The 17,662-nt window shown below is 40.1% G+C and overlaps 1 protein-coding gene across 1 annotated transcript in view; it reads right to left on the bottom strand.

Moving 5' to 3' along the window:
• ctnnbl1 (catenin, beta like 1) overlaps nt 1–17,662 on the bottom strand; it is a 94,473-nt gene that overhangs the window by 42,744 nt on the left and 34,067 nt on the right. The window contains exon 11 of the mRNA XM_047362895.1: nt 12,152–12,333. Within this exon, the coding sequence (XP_047218851.1) occupies nt 12,152–12,333 (182 nt within the window). The remainder of the gene's footprint in view (nt 1–12,151; nt 12,334–17,662) is intronic.

The following is a 17,662-nucleotide window of genomic DNA, read 5'->3' as shown; positions in this document are numbered from 1 at the left end:
CAGGAGAAACCGCTGACCAAGGAGGCAGAAATGTCTTATACCCTAGCCCACTGTTTTATATGGATGGGCTGCAGATAGCAGCATGGAAACGCTGCCGTGTCATTTATGTTGAAAGTTAGAGAAGACAACTAGCAAAGTCCTAGGGGCAGATTTGTGGCATAGGAGGAGTTATGTCCTTTTGATGGCATGTTTTCTTCTTTAAGACCTTCTCTTTCAGATGCTGTCTTATAGCTGCTGGTTTGGGGTCATCATCAGTTAGGGTCTTACTTTGGGTCAAGAATCTGCCTGTGCCTTCATGGGCACCTCAATGGATACTCTGGCTCAGTGCAGATGATATTTTTGTGGTCAACCGCTTGACTACGGCCTTGAAAACTCCTGATCAGCTGATAACCATCTAGTTTAAGTTTTAATGCAGTTTTCAATAATTTGTCTAATTTTGATCCGGAGTATAGATCAATAAACTAAATTATAGTGCTGTTTCTGACTTTATCAACACAGTTTATGACTTTGAATATTTGCACTGTCCTATGAGTTTTATTAAAGCAGGATGGTGTTCATGAACTATGCCTGAGAATCTGGGTTTATCCCTCAGTTGCAGTTATTTTCTAAATACCAATAAGTAATCAGAAGTGTTTGCATGGAAAGTACTCACAAACACAAACTGTTGTTTGAACCACATTTATAAATTAGACAGTTTATATTCTGTTGGCGGGGAAAACAAGTTAAATCTTGTAATTTGTGTCAACATACTCTCATTTTGCACTGCAACCCTCCAGAGCATGCAACAGAGATAGAATGACATTTTTAGTGGCACATTGACACATCGTCATAACTCTGGCTGTGGAAGACACACCTTTGTTCTTTGTTGCATCGTTGTAGAAACATTTAGGGGCCAACTCTGGACCAGCTCTGGTCTAGCAATAGAACTGCTCTGGTGAACACAAATACTTGATTCCTTGAAGGGGAAAACACTGCAGTCCGGTCTAGATTTGCAAACATAAATGCCTTATAACAGCGTTTAGGAAAAATGAAAATGTTTCAGCAATCCTAACACAGTATATTCCCCTTATTGTTATAAGTTTAAATAATCTTTAGAAACAGAAAGTATATTGCAAATTTATTCCACCATGAGTCACTTCAAAACCAACAGTACATTTCAAAAAGCTCATAATAAAAAAGTTTGAGCTAATAAACTCTTCCTCCCAACTGAAGGATACTTTTCTTCGAAGCATTCTGAGCTACCTTTCCTGCACAGAATATTGAGCATTTTAAAATTAAGCATAAATATGCCTTAGCATATTAATGGAGATGAAACAGGATGAATCCTCACAGCAGGAAAGACTAAGCTTGAACAAGATGGTAATAAGATGCATCTTTACACAAGGATCTAAACAGCAAAGCTTCCCTCCTAAACAAACTTATAATAGGATTACATGATACGACTATGTCAACAAAGATTACAATCAAATTTGCATCATGTAGAATGCTTCTGATTTCAATCAGTGCTGGAAGGAGATGATTAAGTGAGAGATGCATTTGATTAGTTTTTGATTGAACTGTGTGATTAATTGTTTATTATTAAATTCAAATCACCATGTTTTCCTGCTACAGCGACAAAAAAAAAAAAATATGCAGACGCTGCCAAAAGTATTCACACCCCTTGACCTTTTCATATTTTGTAACATTACAACCAAAAATGTATATTGTACTTTGAGATTTATTTGATTGAAGTGGAAGAAAACTAATATACAGCTTTCCTTTTTTTTATAAAAAAGAAAATTGTTCAATTGAAGTTATTCCATCCTGTAATAATAAGAGGAATGTGGCAGAAATACAAACCTAATAAGACTTGGCTGTCTACCTACAGACCGGGAAAGAGTAGCATTAATCAGAGAAGCAGTGAAGAGGTTCAAGGGAACTCGTGAGGACCTGCAGAGATCCACAGAACAGGTGGGATAATCTGTGGATATGGCTCCTATTAGTTATGCACTTAACAAATCGGGGCCTTTACAAAAGACTGGCACATGTCCACAGATATAAAAGACTGGCACATGTAGCCGACAGCAAATGTGGAAGAGATCAAAAATGAACTTGAACTTTGATATGGAGTAAAACTAAAAGTACCCATCACTCCGAACATACCTTCCTCACAGTAACGCCCCTTTTCCACTGGCTCTACTTGGGTTACACGGCTCTGCTCCACTCAGTCTCTCTCTACTCAGCATGGTACCTGTGTTTCCACTGACCCACTGGTGGCTGGCGCTATCGCTTGAAGCCCCACCTCCAGCCGTCAGTGTAGTGCGCTGTGCCGCTATTAATGTTACTGAGTGACACTATCAAGAAAATGTGATCTGCTTAAAACGATGATAAAAAAAAGTTTTAAATAATAAAAACAAACAAAAAACAAGAAATGTTTCTATTATTGTATATGCAACAATGTCGTATGTTTTTTCCATGTATAAAATGATCCACTGGGATGCTTATCTGGACCACAGCCCAGCCAGATCTTAAGGCTCAGGGGTTCTGATGTGACGGGTTGGCAGGAGAAGCAGAAAGGAGAGAGGCTGCTTTCTGGACTGGTGAAGTTCCAACGTTTGGCTGAAGAAGTTACAATTTTGGGTTTTATGAGGACGTTTTTGTCACAGCCATGGCAATAACGAGGACCAGGATTTAAAGCGCCAAACCGCGGACCTCTGACCGTTATTAAGTTAGCTTTAGGTTAGTTATTGGATATGACCTCTTTCACCCTCTTCGCTACATTCTCACACTACTCTCCAATTTTGCATTATTTGCTGTTATTTCAGCTTTTAACTTTGTTCTCTCTCTTTTCTCTTCCTAGAAGCTACACCTGGCCTGTCTCTGTCTACCTGTGACACCTTTCTGGAGAGGGGCATCGTCCAAGCTTCTGCTGGCAACAACTTAATGCTCACCCTCTACCAATGATCCACATGGCCTGGCCCTGTCTTTCAGTGTTTAACCCTTTCTCTCTCCCAGACATGGCAATTGACTGAGCTTTTACTGTGACTAACTATGTGCTCTCTTTCATACTAACCTTGAAAACTGGCTCAGAGTTGATCTGTTCTTTCTTTCTAGGTGAAACAACTAAAGGAGCTACATCCATTAACATTTACTTTTCCTTCCCATAGAAAGTACTCCTGGATCAGTGCTTCTTTGTTCTCTTTGTGTCTCTGCTCTGTTCTCTCAAACCTCCAGTCGGTTGTGGCAGATGGCCGCTCACACCGAGCCTGGTTCTGGTTCTGCTGGAGGTTTCTTCCTGTTAAAAGGGAGTTTTTCCTCTCCACTGTCGCTACATGCATGCTCAGTATGAGGGATTGCTGCAAAGTCAACACCAGTGACTGCCAACTGTCTCTACATGCTCATCCAGGAGGAGTGAATGCTACAAGTTACTGACTGGATGAAATCTGCTGGCTTTTCTTAGACAGAAAAACCTTTTATCCAATTTGAATAAACAACTGAATCTGACTGCACTGTTCAATGGTTAGGATTAATTGTTATGTATGTGTCTGACTTTTGTGAAGTGCCTCGAGACGAAATGTGTTGTGAATTGGCGCTATATAAATAAACTGAATTGAATTGAATTCGTGCTCCACGGATTCATTGGGGAGCTTCCTCCCATTTGCCTGATTACGGGTAGCTGCTCTCTGCCTGCTCCCTTCTGCAGACACTGACTCGCTTAAGGACCGTCAATACATTTTCGAACCAAACACGCTGTTTCATAGTGGTATTATTTTGTGTGTTTTGGGAGAAATGTTTGTGCCTCTGAACAGCTGATTTTAGGTATGATCAGCTGTTTTATGATATTAAATACAGCGCCCCCTACCCGCATGTAATTCAGAAAGCTGAAGTGTCCTTGTTCTTTTCTTTCAGTATTCAGGCATGGTTTATGATTTGTAAATAGTACAATTATATTCTGGTTTGACCCACTTTGACCATTGTGGTCCACTGTAGTTACTCTTGAGTTTTCTTAACTTTTCCCTGCACTACATCTTCAAAAACCATGGCCATCCCATGGCCAATCAGTAAAGAACAGTCTGTTCATATCACATGTAGTCCCTACTCAGGCCTGAGCTTACCTGCTATGGTAGGTACAGGTATGGAATGAAAACAGTAAACGAAATGCCTACAAAGTAGCTTGAGTGGAGTGAAACCGGCCTAAATAGAGCCAGTGGAAAAGGGGAATGAAACATGGTGGTGGCTACATCTTGCTGTGGGGAATGCTTTTGGTCTGCATGCACAGCAGAGCTGGTCAGGGTTCATGGAAAGATGGATGGGGCTAAATACAGGGGAATCCTAAAGGAAAACCTGCAAAAAGGTAGAGGCTGGGGTGGAGGTTCCCCTTCCAGCAGGATAACAACCTTAAACATAAAGCCAAAGCTACAACTGAATGGTTAAGGTTAAAGTATAATCATGTGTTAGAATCTCCTAGTCAAAGTACAGACCTAAATTCAACTGAGAATCTGTTGCACAACTTAAAATGGATCGCTCTACATCCAGTCCTGCTGGGCTTGAGCTACTCTGCAAAGCAGAATAGGTAAAATGTTCGGTCTGTTGATGTGCTGGGAAGACATAGCCCAAAAGAGTAGTTCTGCAATGTACTGACTCAGGGGGATGAAAACAAATACATGCCATACCTTTCATTTTCATAGATTGTTTTCACTATGAAGAAGTACTTTGAAAGGCAGGTATATTCATCCACATACTGATAACTTGATAAAAATGTACACTTCTTAATAGTAGAAATAAGTAATAACTTAACTGCCTGTTTAAATTATAGTCATAAATTTATGATGAACCTGCAACCTTTGTTTTGTTTGCAGGAGCAGCACGATAAGCCGCTTTAATAGAGATATTCTGTTTTCATTAGATGGGCTTTTCCCTATCAATGCAAATATCCAAAGGAACAGCAGAGGCATTATAATATGACAGTTTCTCTAATACGGGTCTCTCTATCAGCCTGCATGCCTTACTCATTACTTATGTTAGAGCATTCATTAGAAAAATAAAGGTCACAATACAGGCATTCACAGCTCTGGGAGCTTGTTTGTGTGGAATTTAAATTATATCAAGTACAAAGGCCTCTGTGGTCTCTCCCAGCCTCACTCCTTACCAACACAACACACATATGCACACGGGCAGACAAATAAGCCCCATTCCGAGTTGGAGTTGGAGATGGAACTATGACTATTGTGCCTCGCCATGTAAATTAGTTGTTTACTTCTGTTCCCTCGAACACTCGCTCGCATCATTAGCCACCTAAATATTACAACAGGCTGGCACCGATTTCCATCACACAATCTCATTTCAGTGGTAATGACAAAGTACATACACCAATAAACATAGACCCCAAAACAAGTAGCAGAATTGTGACAAGAATACTCATGAGCGACAAGATGTAATTTGTCGTCGGGGTTGTGTTTCCACCCTCCCAGGTTTTTTTTCTTCCCACATACAATCTCTTCATTAATTATGCTCTTTTTATGCTAATCTGGCTTGGTGATCTCAGGTCATTTGGACTGAGTCAGTTTCAGAAAGGATCTTGCAGCGATCAATCTTTGCACTGAAGTTTATAATACAGAGGAATTAAATGGACATGAAAGAAAGACGAGACTAAAGAGGGAAGGACTTAGAGGTCCCAACCTCTTAATTACATTTGTTTGAAGCATACAATAGTTAATTAATCTATAGCGTTATTGTGTTATTCAGAAGAACCTCTTCATTAATGACATTTTCAATTAGTAGGCTTATAGAGAGGGATGGGTAACTCAATGATTTGCATTTTGACAGGCATTTCATTACACCTATGGCACTTTGACAAAACAGTGGAGACTTGCTGGAAAATCTTCTACAGGCTAAATGCAAAGAACATAAAATAATAGCACATGAAATACAAAAGCAAAAGACTACCTGAAGCGATTATAATTATTAGATCAAATTTTCCACTCTTACACAATAATTAAGCTGCACTGATCAAGAAATTGAGATTTAGAACAAAAAATTAAGATTATTTTTGTTTTCACTGATTAATTGAAAGTTTCACCAATGTTTTTTTTGCCATAGGTATCTATGGCAGGTTTAGTTGATGGTCACATTTTACAAACTTGTTTTTTCTGACCTCAAGTTATACTAATCTTTTGGACTGGCTGCACCAGAGTGCGAATTGAATCTGATACAGAATCTATGGAGGTACCTAAAGATTAGTATTATGGCAAAGAGGCCTTCGAGCCACAACTCATCATCAGAGATAAAATCATGAAAATACAAGAGGGAATATGCAAAAAGCCAGCCAGTAATTAGATTAGGAGGATTTGATCATAGAAATACCAATCCATATTTTTTTATTGATTACAAAGAAGAGTATAAAAATGTAAAAATTGACATCGTTTCATTATTTTTTAAAAGAGATGCACCTCTCATGTCATTTAGAAACAAACTTCTTGGCTGGCTAAATTAACCTAATGTATGTTTTTGGACTATGGGAGGAAGCTAAAGTACTTGGAAAGAACAACGAATGTAGGTGGAGAACATGCAGACACCATGCAGGAAGAGCGCAGGCTGGGATTCAACCCCCGGAACTTCTTGCGGTGAGACGGGTCCAAACAACTACCCTAGCTCCACCGTGCACAAAGCTAAGAAGCAGGTGCTAATTTTAGCACTGTTAGCAGCTAACAGACAGTTGCAAAATTCTCACAGTCCTTACAGATCACTATATTGCCTACTGAGTCCAAAAATTGCCAGATAAACAACCTAAAAGTGGTGGAGGCTTCATCAATGACTACGTAATAGTGTTATCAGCCACCCGACAAGGTCTTCATTAGCTCAGTAAGTCAGCATAGTAGGACAATAACTCAAGAACTACTTCCTCTTCAACTTCAAAATAAGAGTCTAAAACATGGAAGAACGTTTTCCAGCTTAAAACATTCTTCTTTACATACTACGCTCATTATCAATATTTACACAGATTTCGCCAGACAAGGTCTCATTGACTGCGACTAGGTATTGATTCACAAGACAGACTTTGCTTTGATGAAGTGACATCTGCCATTTTTTATTTCATGAGAGCTCCTTACCCAGTACTATTTTCTATTTATATATTGATGATGCTGTGACGTACTCTTACATCCACATCTTATCAGACATTTTATAAGTTCCAACTTTCTTTTACTGCAGTTCAGATAACATTAAGCAATCAAAACTAGTTCTGAAGGCTTAAAAAACAGAAGTTATATTGTTCTCTAACTCAAAATTGAAGTATCTGAATCTTCACTCTTCATGGTCAGCGATTGAGTTAGAATCTGAATACAAGCATCTAGCAACCCTGATTGATCATTTCTTTCTCATAGTATCGAATCAAACAGTTTGTAAAACACAGAAGCAAATAGTTGGGTTTCTTTTTAAGTAATGTTTTTCTTTTGAGTCTAAAACATGATCTGTATCTGAACTTTTCCTTTCATACTTACAATCTTAAAGTGCAGGAGTTGTCCTGCCCCTTTTCATTGCGCTAAGGGCTTGTAGTGAGCTGGGAAAAAAAAACATCTCTCTGCCCTCACTCATGGAATCATCTCTAAATTGAACTACATTTGAAGAAAGTCCTCTCACAAACTTTAAACAGTGGAACTACTTAAATGTCTGAGCCAGAAGGACTTTATTTGACCAGACAGTTGCATGTGTCAGTGCACAGATTTTAGTTTTAATTTAAAAACGTATAAAACTAAGTTATGTGTGTTGTATTTTAGAGTCTTTGTAAGCCAATGTCAGGACATCCTTTAAAATGAGATCTTAAATCCCAGAGGGTGTTAATAATGGGTCAAAGAAAGCATTAACACAACGAAAAGGTAAACATGTTTGAATAACAACAAATGTACTTAAATGCCATTTTTTTGACCAGTTATGAAAATATGCCAGAACCTTCAGCACATACGAAAGGGGTGCAAGAGACTTTCACTACCAGGCAGGGTTATCTTCCATACTGTTCCTCTTGCTGCTTAAAAGGTTCAAAGGTTAATTCAGTCTCTTGGTGATAAGCGACACAAAGGCAGACAATTTGTTTTCCTCTGCAAAGCTGAGACGCCTCGCCAGACGGATGAAACTTAATTAACACAGACAAGAAAGAGGGGAGATGTTTCATGTTTTGAATGTAGTCAAACAAAATAATCCTAAGAGTGGAAAAAGGTTTTAACTATTATTTTCCTTTCTTGTTTTCTTCCAGTTTGCACTTCCCATCTCTCATTCCAAAATGAGAGGTTTGAGGGCACAGACAGGAAAATCAATCAAGATTGGACTGATATCAAACTGACAGGCTGAAGAGGGAACAAACCGATGCATGATCAAGCGAGTGACTCCACAGGAGATGAAGATGCAGAGAAATGCATTTACTGCATAGATTTGACTAGTTTATTAATTTAACTTTGCACATTACATATATATACACATACATACACACATACATATATAAACAATTTTAGACATTTAGTTGTTGTTTTTTTATTTGAAAAATAAAGCTAAACAGTATACTGAATCCTCTCCCTGGGCTGCTACCTTACCGTGGTGGAGGGGTAGAGGCTGGCGGTCTGATCCTTGGCTGCAGAAGCTGGCTCTTGGGACATGGAATGTCACCTCTCCGGTGGGGAAAGAGCCTGAGTTGGTGTGCGAGGTAGAGAGGTTCTGGCTAGAAATAATCGGGCTCGCCTCGATGCACGGCTCTGGCTCTGGAACCAGTCGCCCTGAGAGAGGTTGGACACTCTTCCACTCTGGAGTTGCCCTTGGTGAGAGGCGCCGAGCTGGGGTGGGTATACTTGTTGCCCTCCATCTTGGCGCCTGTACATTTGGGTTCACCCCGGTGCACGAGAGGGTAACCTCCTTCCGCCAACCGGTGGGGGGACAGGTTCTGACTTGTTTGTGCTTATGCACCAAGCAGTAGTTCAGACTACCCACCCTTTTTGGAGTTCTTGGAAGGGGTGTTGGAGAGCACTCCTTCGGGGGACCCCCTTGTTCTGCTGGGGGACTTCAACGCTCACACTGGCAATGACAGTGAGACCTGGAGTGGTGTGGTTGGGAGGAATGGCCCTCCCATTCTGAACCCTAGTGGTGTTTTGTTATTGGACGTCTGTGCTCATCATGGATTGTCCATAACTAACACCATGTTCAAGCATAAGGGTGTCTGTATGTGCTCTTGACACCAAGACACCCTAGGCCGCAGTTCAATGGTTGACCACTACCTGTAGGTCAGATGACTCCGATGGCTGGGGGGGGATGCCAGTCAGACCTGGAAGACCCAAAAGAATCTTGAGGGTCTGCTGGGAATGCCTGGCGGAGTCTCCCGTGAGGCGTAGCTTCAACTCCCACCTCCGGGAGAGCTTCAAACAAATTTCGGGCCGTGGGATTGCGTCTCTGCTTTTTGCGGATGATGAGGTCCTATGGCTTCATCAGTTCGTGATCTACAGCTCTCATTGGAGCAGTTTTCAGCAGAGCGTGAAGCGGCTGGAATGAAAATCAGTGCCTCCAGGTATGAGGCCATGGTCTTGAGCCGGAAAAGGGTGCCTTCTCCGGGTCAGGGGGGAGGTCCTGCCTCAAGCGGAGTTCAAGTATCTTGGGGTCTTGCTCACGAATGATGGAAAAATGGAGCGGGAGATCGATCGACGGATTGGTGCTGCCCCGGGTACCCGGGTGTTGTACCGGTCTGTCATAGTGAAGAGAGAGCTGATTAAAAAAGCGAAGCTCTTGATTTACCAGTCAATCTATGTTCCTACCCTCATCTATCGGTCATAACCCAAAGCTCATAACTGAAAGAACGAGATCACGGATACACGCGGCCGAAGTGAGTTTCCTCCGCAGGGTGTCTGGGCTCTCCCTTACAGATAGGGTGAGAAGCTCGGTCATCCGGGGGGGACTCAGAGTAGAGCCGCTGCTTCTCCACATCGAGAGGAGTCAGTTGAGATGGCTCGGGCATCTGGTTAGGATGCCTCCTGGATGCCTCCCCAGTGAGGTGTTCCGGGCACGTCCCAGAGGGAGGAGGCCCAGAAGAAGACCCAGGACATGCTGGAGGGACTATGTTTCTCGGGTGACCTTGGAATTCCTTGGGATTCCCCTGGACGAGCTGGCCCAAGTGGCTGGGGAGAGGGAAGTCTGGGTCTCTCTGCTTAGGCTGCTGTCCCCGCAACCCAACCCACGGATAAGCGGAAGACAATGGCTGGATGGATGGAATGATGGATGGAGTATACTGAATCACAACTGTCGTCACAACATCAATGTGCAGCTCTGCAATCGCAACAGATTGCTTGAAGCCTCCACCATTTTTAGGTTGTTTATATCATTTGGTAGGGTGCTGTATTTCAAGTGCCTATAATACACTCACTGGTCACTTCTAGGAACACCCTGCTGGTACCAAGTAGGACAGCTCAACCTTAAGAACTGCTTTGAATCTGTCTAGCTTAGATTCAACCAGATGTTGGAATCATTCCTAAGAGATGTTGGTCCATATTGACATGACAGCTTTACACAGTTGTTGCAGATTCGTCAGCTGAACATCCATAATACAAATATCCTGTACCAAAACATCCTGTATTATATATTCACCAATTTAACAACTGGCCATTATTAAATGATCTCAAAGATAAGTCCAAGCGACCAAACACATAGAATAAAGCTAATATTTAGGCTGTAAGACAAAGAAGATACTGGAAGCTGTAGGTATTATTAACCCTTGGATAGTTTCTTTATATTCACTTCATCCCTAGTCTGTCAATTCCCCTCTGACATCAGCAACACATTTTCTACCACACAACTGGAGCTTACTGGATATTTTCCCTTTTTCTGTTAACTCTGTCAGCATAAGAGATGGTTGTGTGTAAAAACCCGAGTAGATCAGTGGTTTGTGAAATACTCAGGCCTATCTGGCACCAACAACTATGCAATGTTTGAAGTCGCTTAAACTCCCTTTCTTGCACATTCTGAGGTTCAGTTTAAACTGCAGCAAGTTGTCTTCACTAGGTCTGAGGTGGTGCAACGGGATTGTTTGATTCTCTATTTGTTTAAACAGGGAATTGAATAGGTGTACCTATATAAAATACCATAGATATAAATGGATTTAGAATTTTGTGACTCTTACATAGTGGGGCTATGATGATTAAAAGGACAAGATTACAGAAATATTGATCAATCCCAATGAAAACCATCACCAAAATAATCACAATTGGATGTTTTTCTAATATTATGTAGCTTTAAAAAATAAATTCCCATTTATCGCCTTTACTTTTCTAAACCAAAAACACCTCAAACCTTTCCATGTTAAAGCTGCAAAAATAGTCATCTTAAATGGAAACTTTATCATTGTTATTTCTGATAAAATATTCATCAAACCCAACAGAAAATATGCAAAAGATTAAAGCATTCAACATCAGGGTGCCCCACTGCTGAAATATGGGATTCAATAACAAAGATCAAGGTCTGACTTCATTATACATTTATGCACAATTAATTTTAAACACCTAAAAGTTTTATGTGAAATAAGTGATAGAATATAAGACAGAATAGAAAATGTAGTACAGCCATTAAGATTTAGATAAAGCACAGAATGCTTTCATATTAAATTGGAAATAAAACAGCAGCCAAGCTTCCTGAGACTGCACAAGACACAGTTTGAGTTTACACTGTTGCTTGATACCATCAAATATCAATCAGCAGAGTGATGGAGGCTTGTTGCAATGGTCACAAGAAATGCATCTTAGGTCATTAGTTAAAGCTTCCAAACATGACCCGTTGCAGGATATCAGAGGGAAAAAAACAATTCCAGATATTTTTCAATCAACTCATTGTTCTTTTGGGATTTTTTTTCCTCTTATTTTACAGATGTTTAATTATCAGTACACATGCTTTGCTTTTACCCTGTAGCATGTTGCAAAGGACAGCTGAAGACAAGAAAGTGCTGCATAACATAAGTCAGAAAATAACGACGACTCAAAACGTGCACAGAAATCTCCATTACCCAAAAATAAACAAATCACAGTCTTCAGAATTTTACCCAGTGGGTCATACTATTTGAAGAGGTCACAGCTGGGTTGAATCTTTGCAGCTGACTGCAGCTCTTGTATAGAAATCAGGTTAATGCTGCCCCGTACTTTAATCACTCACTAACCTTCGTGCTCCTTCTCTGAAGAACCAGTTTTCTTCATCTTCTTTGGGGTTTTCATAAAAAGTGGAAAGATGGTCCGCAAGCCCAGGACATCCACAAATTTATGGCAGTTATCGGCTCCCTCAGGCCCAATCATAGCATGGTCCAGGACCTTCAGAGCACTGGTTCGAGACATCTTCTTTTCTCTGCAGAGGAGATACCATCAAAAAGTATATTAGTAAAAGTTCTAAAACACAATTTGGACTGGTGTAAATTCATTTCAACAACCAGCTCCAGTCATATGTTCTTGTTTCCAGACAATAGAGGATTATTATTTTGAAAGAATAACTGGACCAGTCAAAAAGCTGTAGTTCTTGAACAAAATATAGAAAAAAAACAAGCATTTTGTCCACATAGAAGCAGTTTAAAATTGGTAAGGATTTGCACAGCAGTTATTTTTTAGACATCTAAATTCAAACTGTTCAAACTAAAGAGCATACCAATTTATCCACAGTAGATCAATATCAGTTCATTGAGTACAGAGGAAATGCAATAACATCTAGCTTTACATATGAGAACAAAATTAAACTCAACTGTTCCTTAGTAACAGTTCTCAGCTATTCTGTTGTAGATTCGCTGCTGTGTTGTCGTCTTTTTTTCAGTGGACAACCAAGCTTCCGTGAAGCATTAGTCTTTGAACAGATGACCTCATATTTGACTTTAAGATGCTTTGATATCATTTATCAGACCATAGACGATTCTGAGATCAGCCCTCCACCACCGTGCTTCTTAGTGGATGATGCATGATGTGTTTGTCTGACATCTTGTGTTTCCGTTTTCTCCAATCATGGCATTGTGATCGAGCAATCTCTACTTTGTCTCATCTGCATAAAGGAGTTTTTACAGATTTTCTGTAGTTTGCGTATCGTTGTGAGGTTGGGGTTGAAGATGCAATCATACACCTGCTTCAACGAACCCGCTGTTATCTGGACAAAGTAGTCAGCACAGCGGGAATCATGTTCCTTGATTTCTTCAATATATTTAAGCCAGATGAAGTCAGAAAGCACAGAAAACACAGGTGGAGGCTTCAACAATCTCCTGGATCAAGGACTACCTCACAGATCAATGTTTGTGAGACTGAAGGAACAGGTAGTCAGCAGCATAGGAGCAACACAGGGTACCGTACTCTCACCATTTCCCTTTCACTCTGACCACCCCAGACTTCCAGTACAAGACAGTGCTGTCATCTGCAGAAACACTCAGATTAATCTGCAATTATCAGGCGCTTCAGAGATGGACAAGAAGTTGAGAACAAGCAGCTGATAAAACGTCTTGTAGCATGGTGTGTGAACAGTCACCTCATTTAGAATTTTAAAAAAACCTAAGAAAATGATGATGTAAGGAGAAACAGCATTAGGTCAAACACTATATCCATCGTAGGAGACAAAGTGGAGGTTGGGGAAGAGTGTAAGAAGATGCAACAGTGAAGCTGTCTTCAAGAAGGGGACAGAGCAGACTGTAACTTCTTCAGGAGATCAACTGCAACTCAGAATCTAAAACTTGTGAAATCTGGACTGAATTGTCATACACTGATTATCAAATTTTTGAAGTTTACACATTCAGATTAAAACCTAAAGATTAATACCTAGATTAAACATGGATATTAAACATAGAGTGTTTACAAGCCAAAGAAAACCATGAAACTGCTCTCTTTGATTTTATATTGGTTTGCATTTATCCATTTATATTGTGAGCAAAGTGTACCGGAGTCAAATTCCGTGTTTGTCTGTACAAACTTGGCAATAAAGCTGATTCTGATTCTGGTTTAATCAGCAACTCAAAAACCATAACATAGGATTTAAAATGGCAAATCTAAAATAAATGGACAAGGATCTAAATATAAACAAATATAAAAAGCACCTTACTTCTTTTACATAATTGTCTTTATTTAATAGATTAAGGAATAAAGCCTGGAGACTCAAAACTTTCCTGCTACCCAATCTTCCAAAGGCTAAATAAAAACCCATACCAGAAAACTGAGAATAAGCCCCACAAGTACCCTCTTTTTATCATTTCAAAGATTTACAACATTTCTCACTGACCTAACCACACAAATATTATTCAGTGTCTTTCATTCATCCACCACTCGGCACTAATATCAGAGAAGTATCCTGCAGAACAAACACTCATCTGTTTCCCATCATCAAAGCCTTGCCGTTCTATGAACCTTTCCTCAGTCTGTTTACATCTCCCATTCTATCCCACACTTCCTCTTAGGAAATATAGCTGTCTGTCTGAGTGTCATTTCCCTCCGTTTCCTCCAATGACAGATGACAGAGTTTATCTCAGAGGAGGGACACATATTTCAGTTGTGTCTGGTTCTACAGACAGACACGTTGGAGATGATGGACGGCTGAGGTAGGCAAGTGGGAGTGATGTGCAGTATACTTTCCAAATGGAAGCTGAGGTAATTCAGGCCGCAGATAAAAACCTCCAAACTCGACAGTTTGGAGGCAACATTTCGCCAGAACTCTGAAGTAGTCAGGAGGTCACCGTGAGTGTGATGGGAGTGGGGGGTGGGGACGAAACATGTTTTTATTATTGTAGCACAATTGTAGTAAAAAACACAACAAGAGTAGTTTAGGAGTTATTTGATGTGTGCACAGCAGTGAATATGTCGAAAATATTTAGACAGTGTCCAAAGAATCAACTGTTTACAGGAAAGTGAGCCCAAGCATTGATTTTAAACTCCTAAATAAAACCAACTATTTACATTGGATCGGAGGTCCAGTTACAGGTAAAGCTAGAGGGATCAAGATAGACCAAGGTTTTAGAAAATTGCATTTCAAAGCTACAAAAGGTTTCCACGGTACAGTTCCTACAGTTTAAATTATATTTTCCATGGCAATTTGACTTAAGAGTAGCACTGTGCTTCCCACTATCCCTGCCTGTTGCTGAGCACTGCCTGTCAGCTGGCTTTAAGAACGCTTCAACCATTTTAACTTGCAAGAAAGACAAATTTCGCTCTTATGAAATATTTCTGATTATAACAAACAAAAGCAGTCATAGTGTGGAGAGTAAAGCACATTTCTAACACAGGAACATTTTCCAGGAACTAGGGTAACTTTCTGGGGGGCTCATCAACCTTCCACATTTCCAAGGCATTTACCAGCATAAAAATTTGGAAATTGTACTTTTTGTTTACCAAGAACATTTGGATGGAAGGTTTTTTAAGAGAGAGGGCTGTACATTTAGACCTGGTTAAATAATCAAGTGCTAATTTGTTTTTGGTTTTGTGGGGCACTAGTGGCCTTTATTTTTGTTATTTTTCCAAAGTAGGCAGGCAGGAAGTAGGGTGGAGAGAGGGGGAAGACATGCAGCACAGGTCTCGGCAGACGGGGCTCAAACCTGGTATGTCTGCGTCAAGGACTGAGGCCGCCATATACAGGATTAAGACTTATTTGCTGTCACTTTAGGTAGCCTTATTTAATATCAATAAACTCTTACTTCAGGCAAAACTAAGCATCTTCCTCACAATACTACTGAAGTATCGCATAATAATATTTGTTTACATGATAAAAAATCTTTAGTGTGCAAAACTTTTCTTAGCAGACAGTGTTGAAGTTAGAAAAGGGAAATCTTTTTTCCTTTTAGTCATCCATCAATGAACTCCTAATGTCACAGAGGAAGAACTCTGAATTCAGACATCTACGACTTGACTTCTATGTTTCCCAGAAGTCCGCCTGTTAATGGTTGACCAGCCTTGGCTGACAAGGTCCTGGTGCTACTTCCCAACTGAACTCAGAGGTAAGAAAGCTTTCACTGAGAGATGAAGCTGCACCCAATCAAATCTACCAAGACTGATCATCACCCTGTGGAGTGTGACTGCAATATCTGTTTGTTTACCACTAATATTTTTAGAAAACGTTCTGCAAGATGCCATTTTATACTCATCTGGATGACTTCTTGTGCATTATTAAGTATGCACTCTTTATATTAACACTGTTCCAAAGGGTTAGGGTCCAAAGTCAGGAGCCTGCAAATATCCCTGAAGCTAGTACCAGGATAGGTCTGCTCAGCTTGCCTTTCAAGGAGCGACCGAGACCCATCATATTGGCTGTGGAAGCCAAATCGACCATCCCTCCAGCCAAACAGGGATTACGGTGGCTAAATTACGGACTACAGAGGGCAATCTCCTCTATTGGTAACTTCCTGAAGTTCTGGCCCATTTGTGGGATTTTGAGATGCCTTTCATGAGTGTAACCCTTCCTTTTTCTCTCCCAACACCTCTTAAAAATAACAATTAAGCCATAAAACTCCTAAGAAGAACATCTCAAATAGTCTTCGTCATCGCACATGAGAGTTAAACAGAAACTTGAGTTATAGGCTAAATCTTTAAAGAAAAGGAGCTCCTGTTCTATTTTAACTCTATAAGTCCACAAGTAGTGGGCACTTTACAATTACTTATTCATCCTGTTTGTTTCATGAGTTATTAAGGCTTGCTTTGTTTTATTATCATTTCATAATAAGTACATATAATAATAAATATTGCATAAAGAATACAGAAATCTATTCTCTCAACACGCAAAGGTGTTGTTTGTACTTCAGATAAAAGTACATTTATTAATAAGCAAGGAAACCTATTGGATTTCTGATAACCAGCGAGACTGGTTGAATTATGGAGAATGACATTCATTTTAAGAGGCTTGCAGTTTCCAACATTCAGAATTTATGTTTTTTAATCTTGAGTCATGATGCCATAACACTGACATTTTTACTGATATTATTCTGTGAAAAGCTCACATTGGCCCATCCCTGGTTACTGCAATAGGTCCAACATTAATCTTTCACTAAATTTGATCAAGCCACCATAAATGATTATGTGCTACTTTTAAAAGACAGGGCTGATTCTGTTCTAATGAGATATTGATCCGAATTTTAAATCTGTGTGTCCAGTGATGTGATTATCAGTGCACAGGTGCAGAAGCTGTGAAGGTTTCATAAATGCATGTGATGTGTCTGCATGAGTCTTTAAGGTCATCTCCCTGCCTTGCTGCACTCTGCTAACTGTTGATGGATTGAATGAGTGGCAGACTCACAAGGCAGTAGAGTAGAAGGAGAGAAAAGAGGAAAAAAGCTCTGAAATGAGCTTTTAAAGGACCAAGAAGGTTTCTGCAATGACCTCGAAAAGGGAGTATTTTTCTCTCTTTTGCACTATAGTATCTCAGCTTATTTATATAACAGCACTTCGGAATATTTAGGTAAGAATATCATACAGTGGATATAAAAATTGTATACACGAGTATAAATAATGCCAGGTTTTTACTATGTGCTACTAACGTGCATAACAGTGAATAAAATAATACTTGCTTTGCTACAAATACAGCTACAACACCTTTGGGGGATGAGTCTATCGGCAGGTGTCACGTGGACTTGGCAAGTTTTCTCCGATTTTGCCTTATGAAGGTCCCCAACATCGGTCCTTTTGTCAGGGCCTCTTTTTGCCCACCACTGTTACAGGTTTTCAGGCCAGCT

This window comes from Girardinichthys multiradiatus, chromosome 1, assembly GCF_021462225.1.
Source record: "Girardinichthys multiradiatus isolate DD_20200921_A chromosome 1, DD_fGirMul_XY1, whole genome shotgun sequence".
In the NCBI taxonomy this organism is placed as follows: Eukaryota; Metazoa; Chordata; class Actinopteri; order Cyprinodontiformes; family Goodeidae; genus Girardinichthys; species Girardinichthys multiradiatus.
Note: the sequence above shows the minus strand (reverse complement) of the source record. Positions and strands in the feature narration are given on the sequence as shown.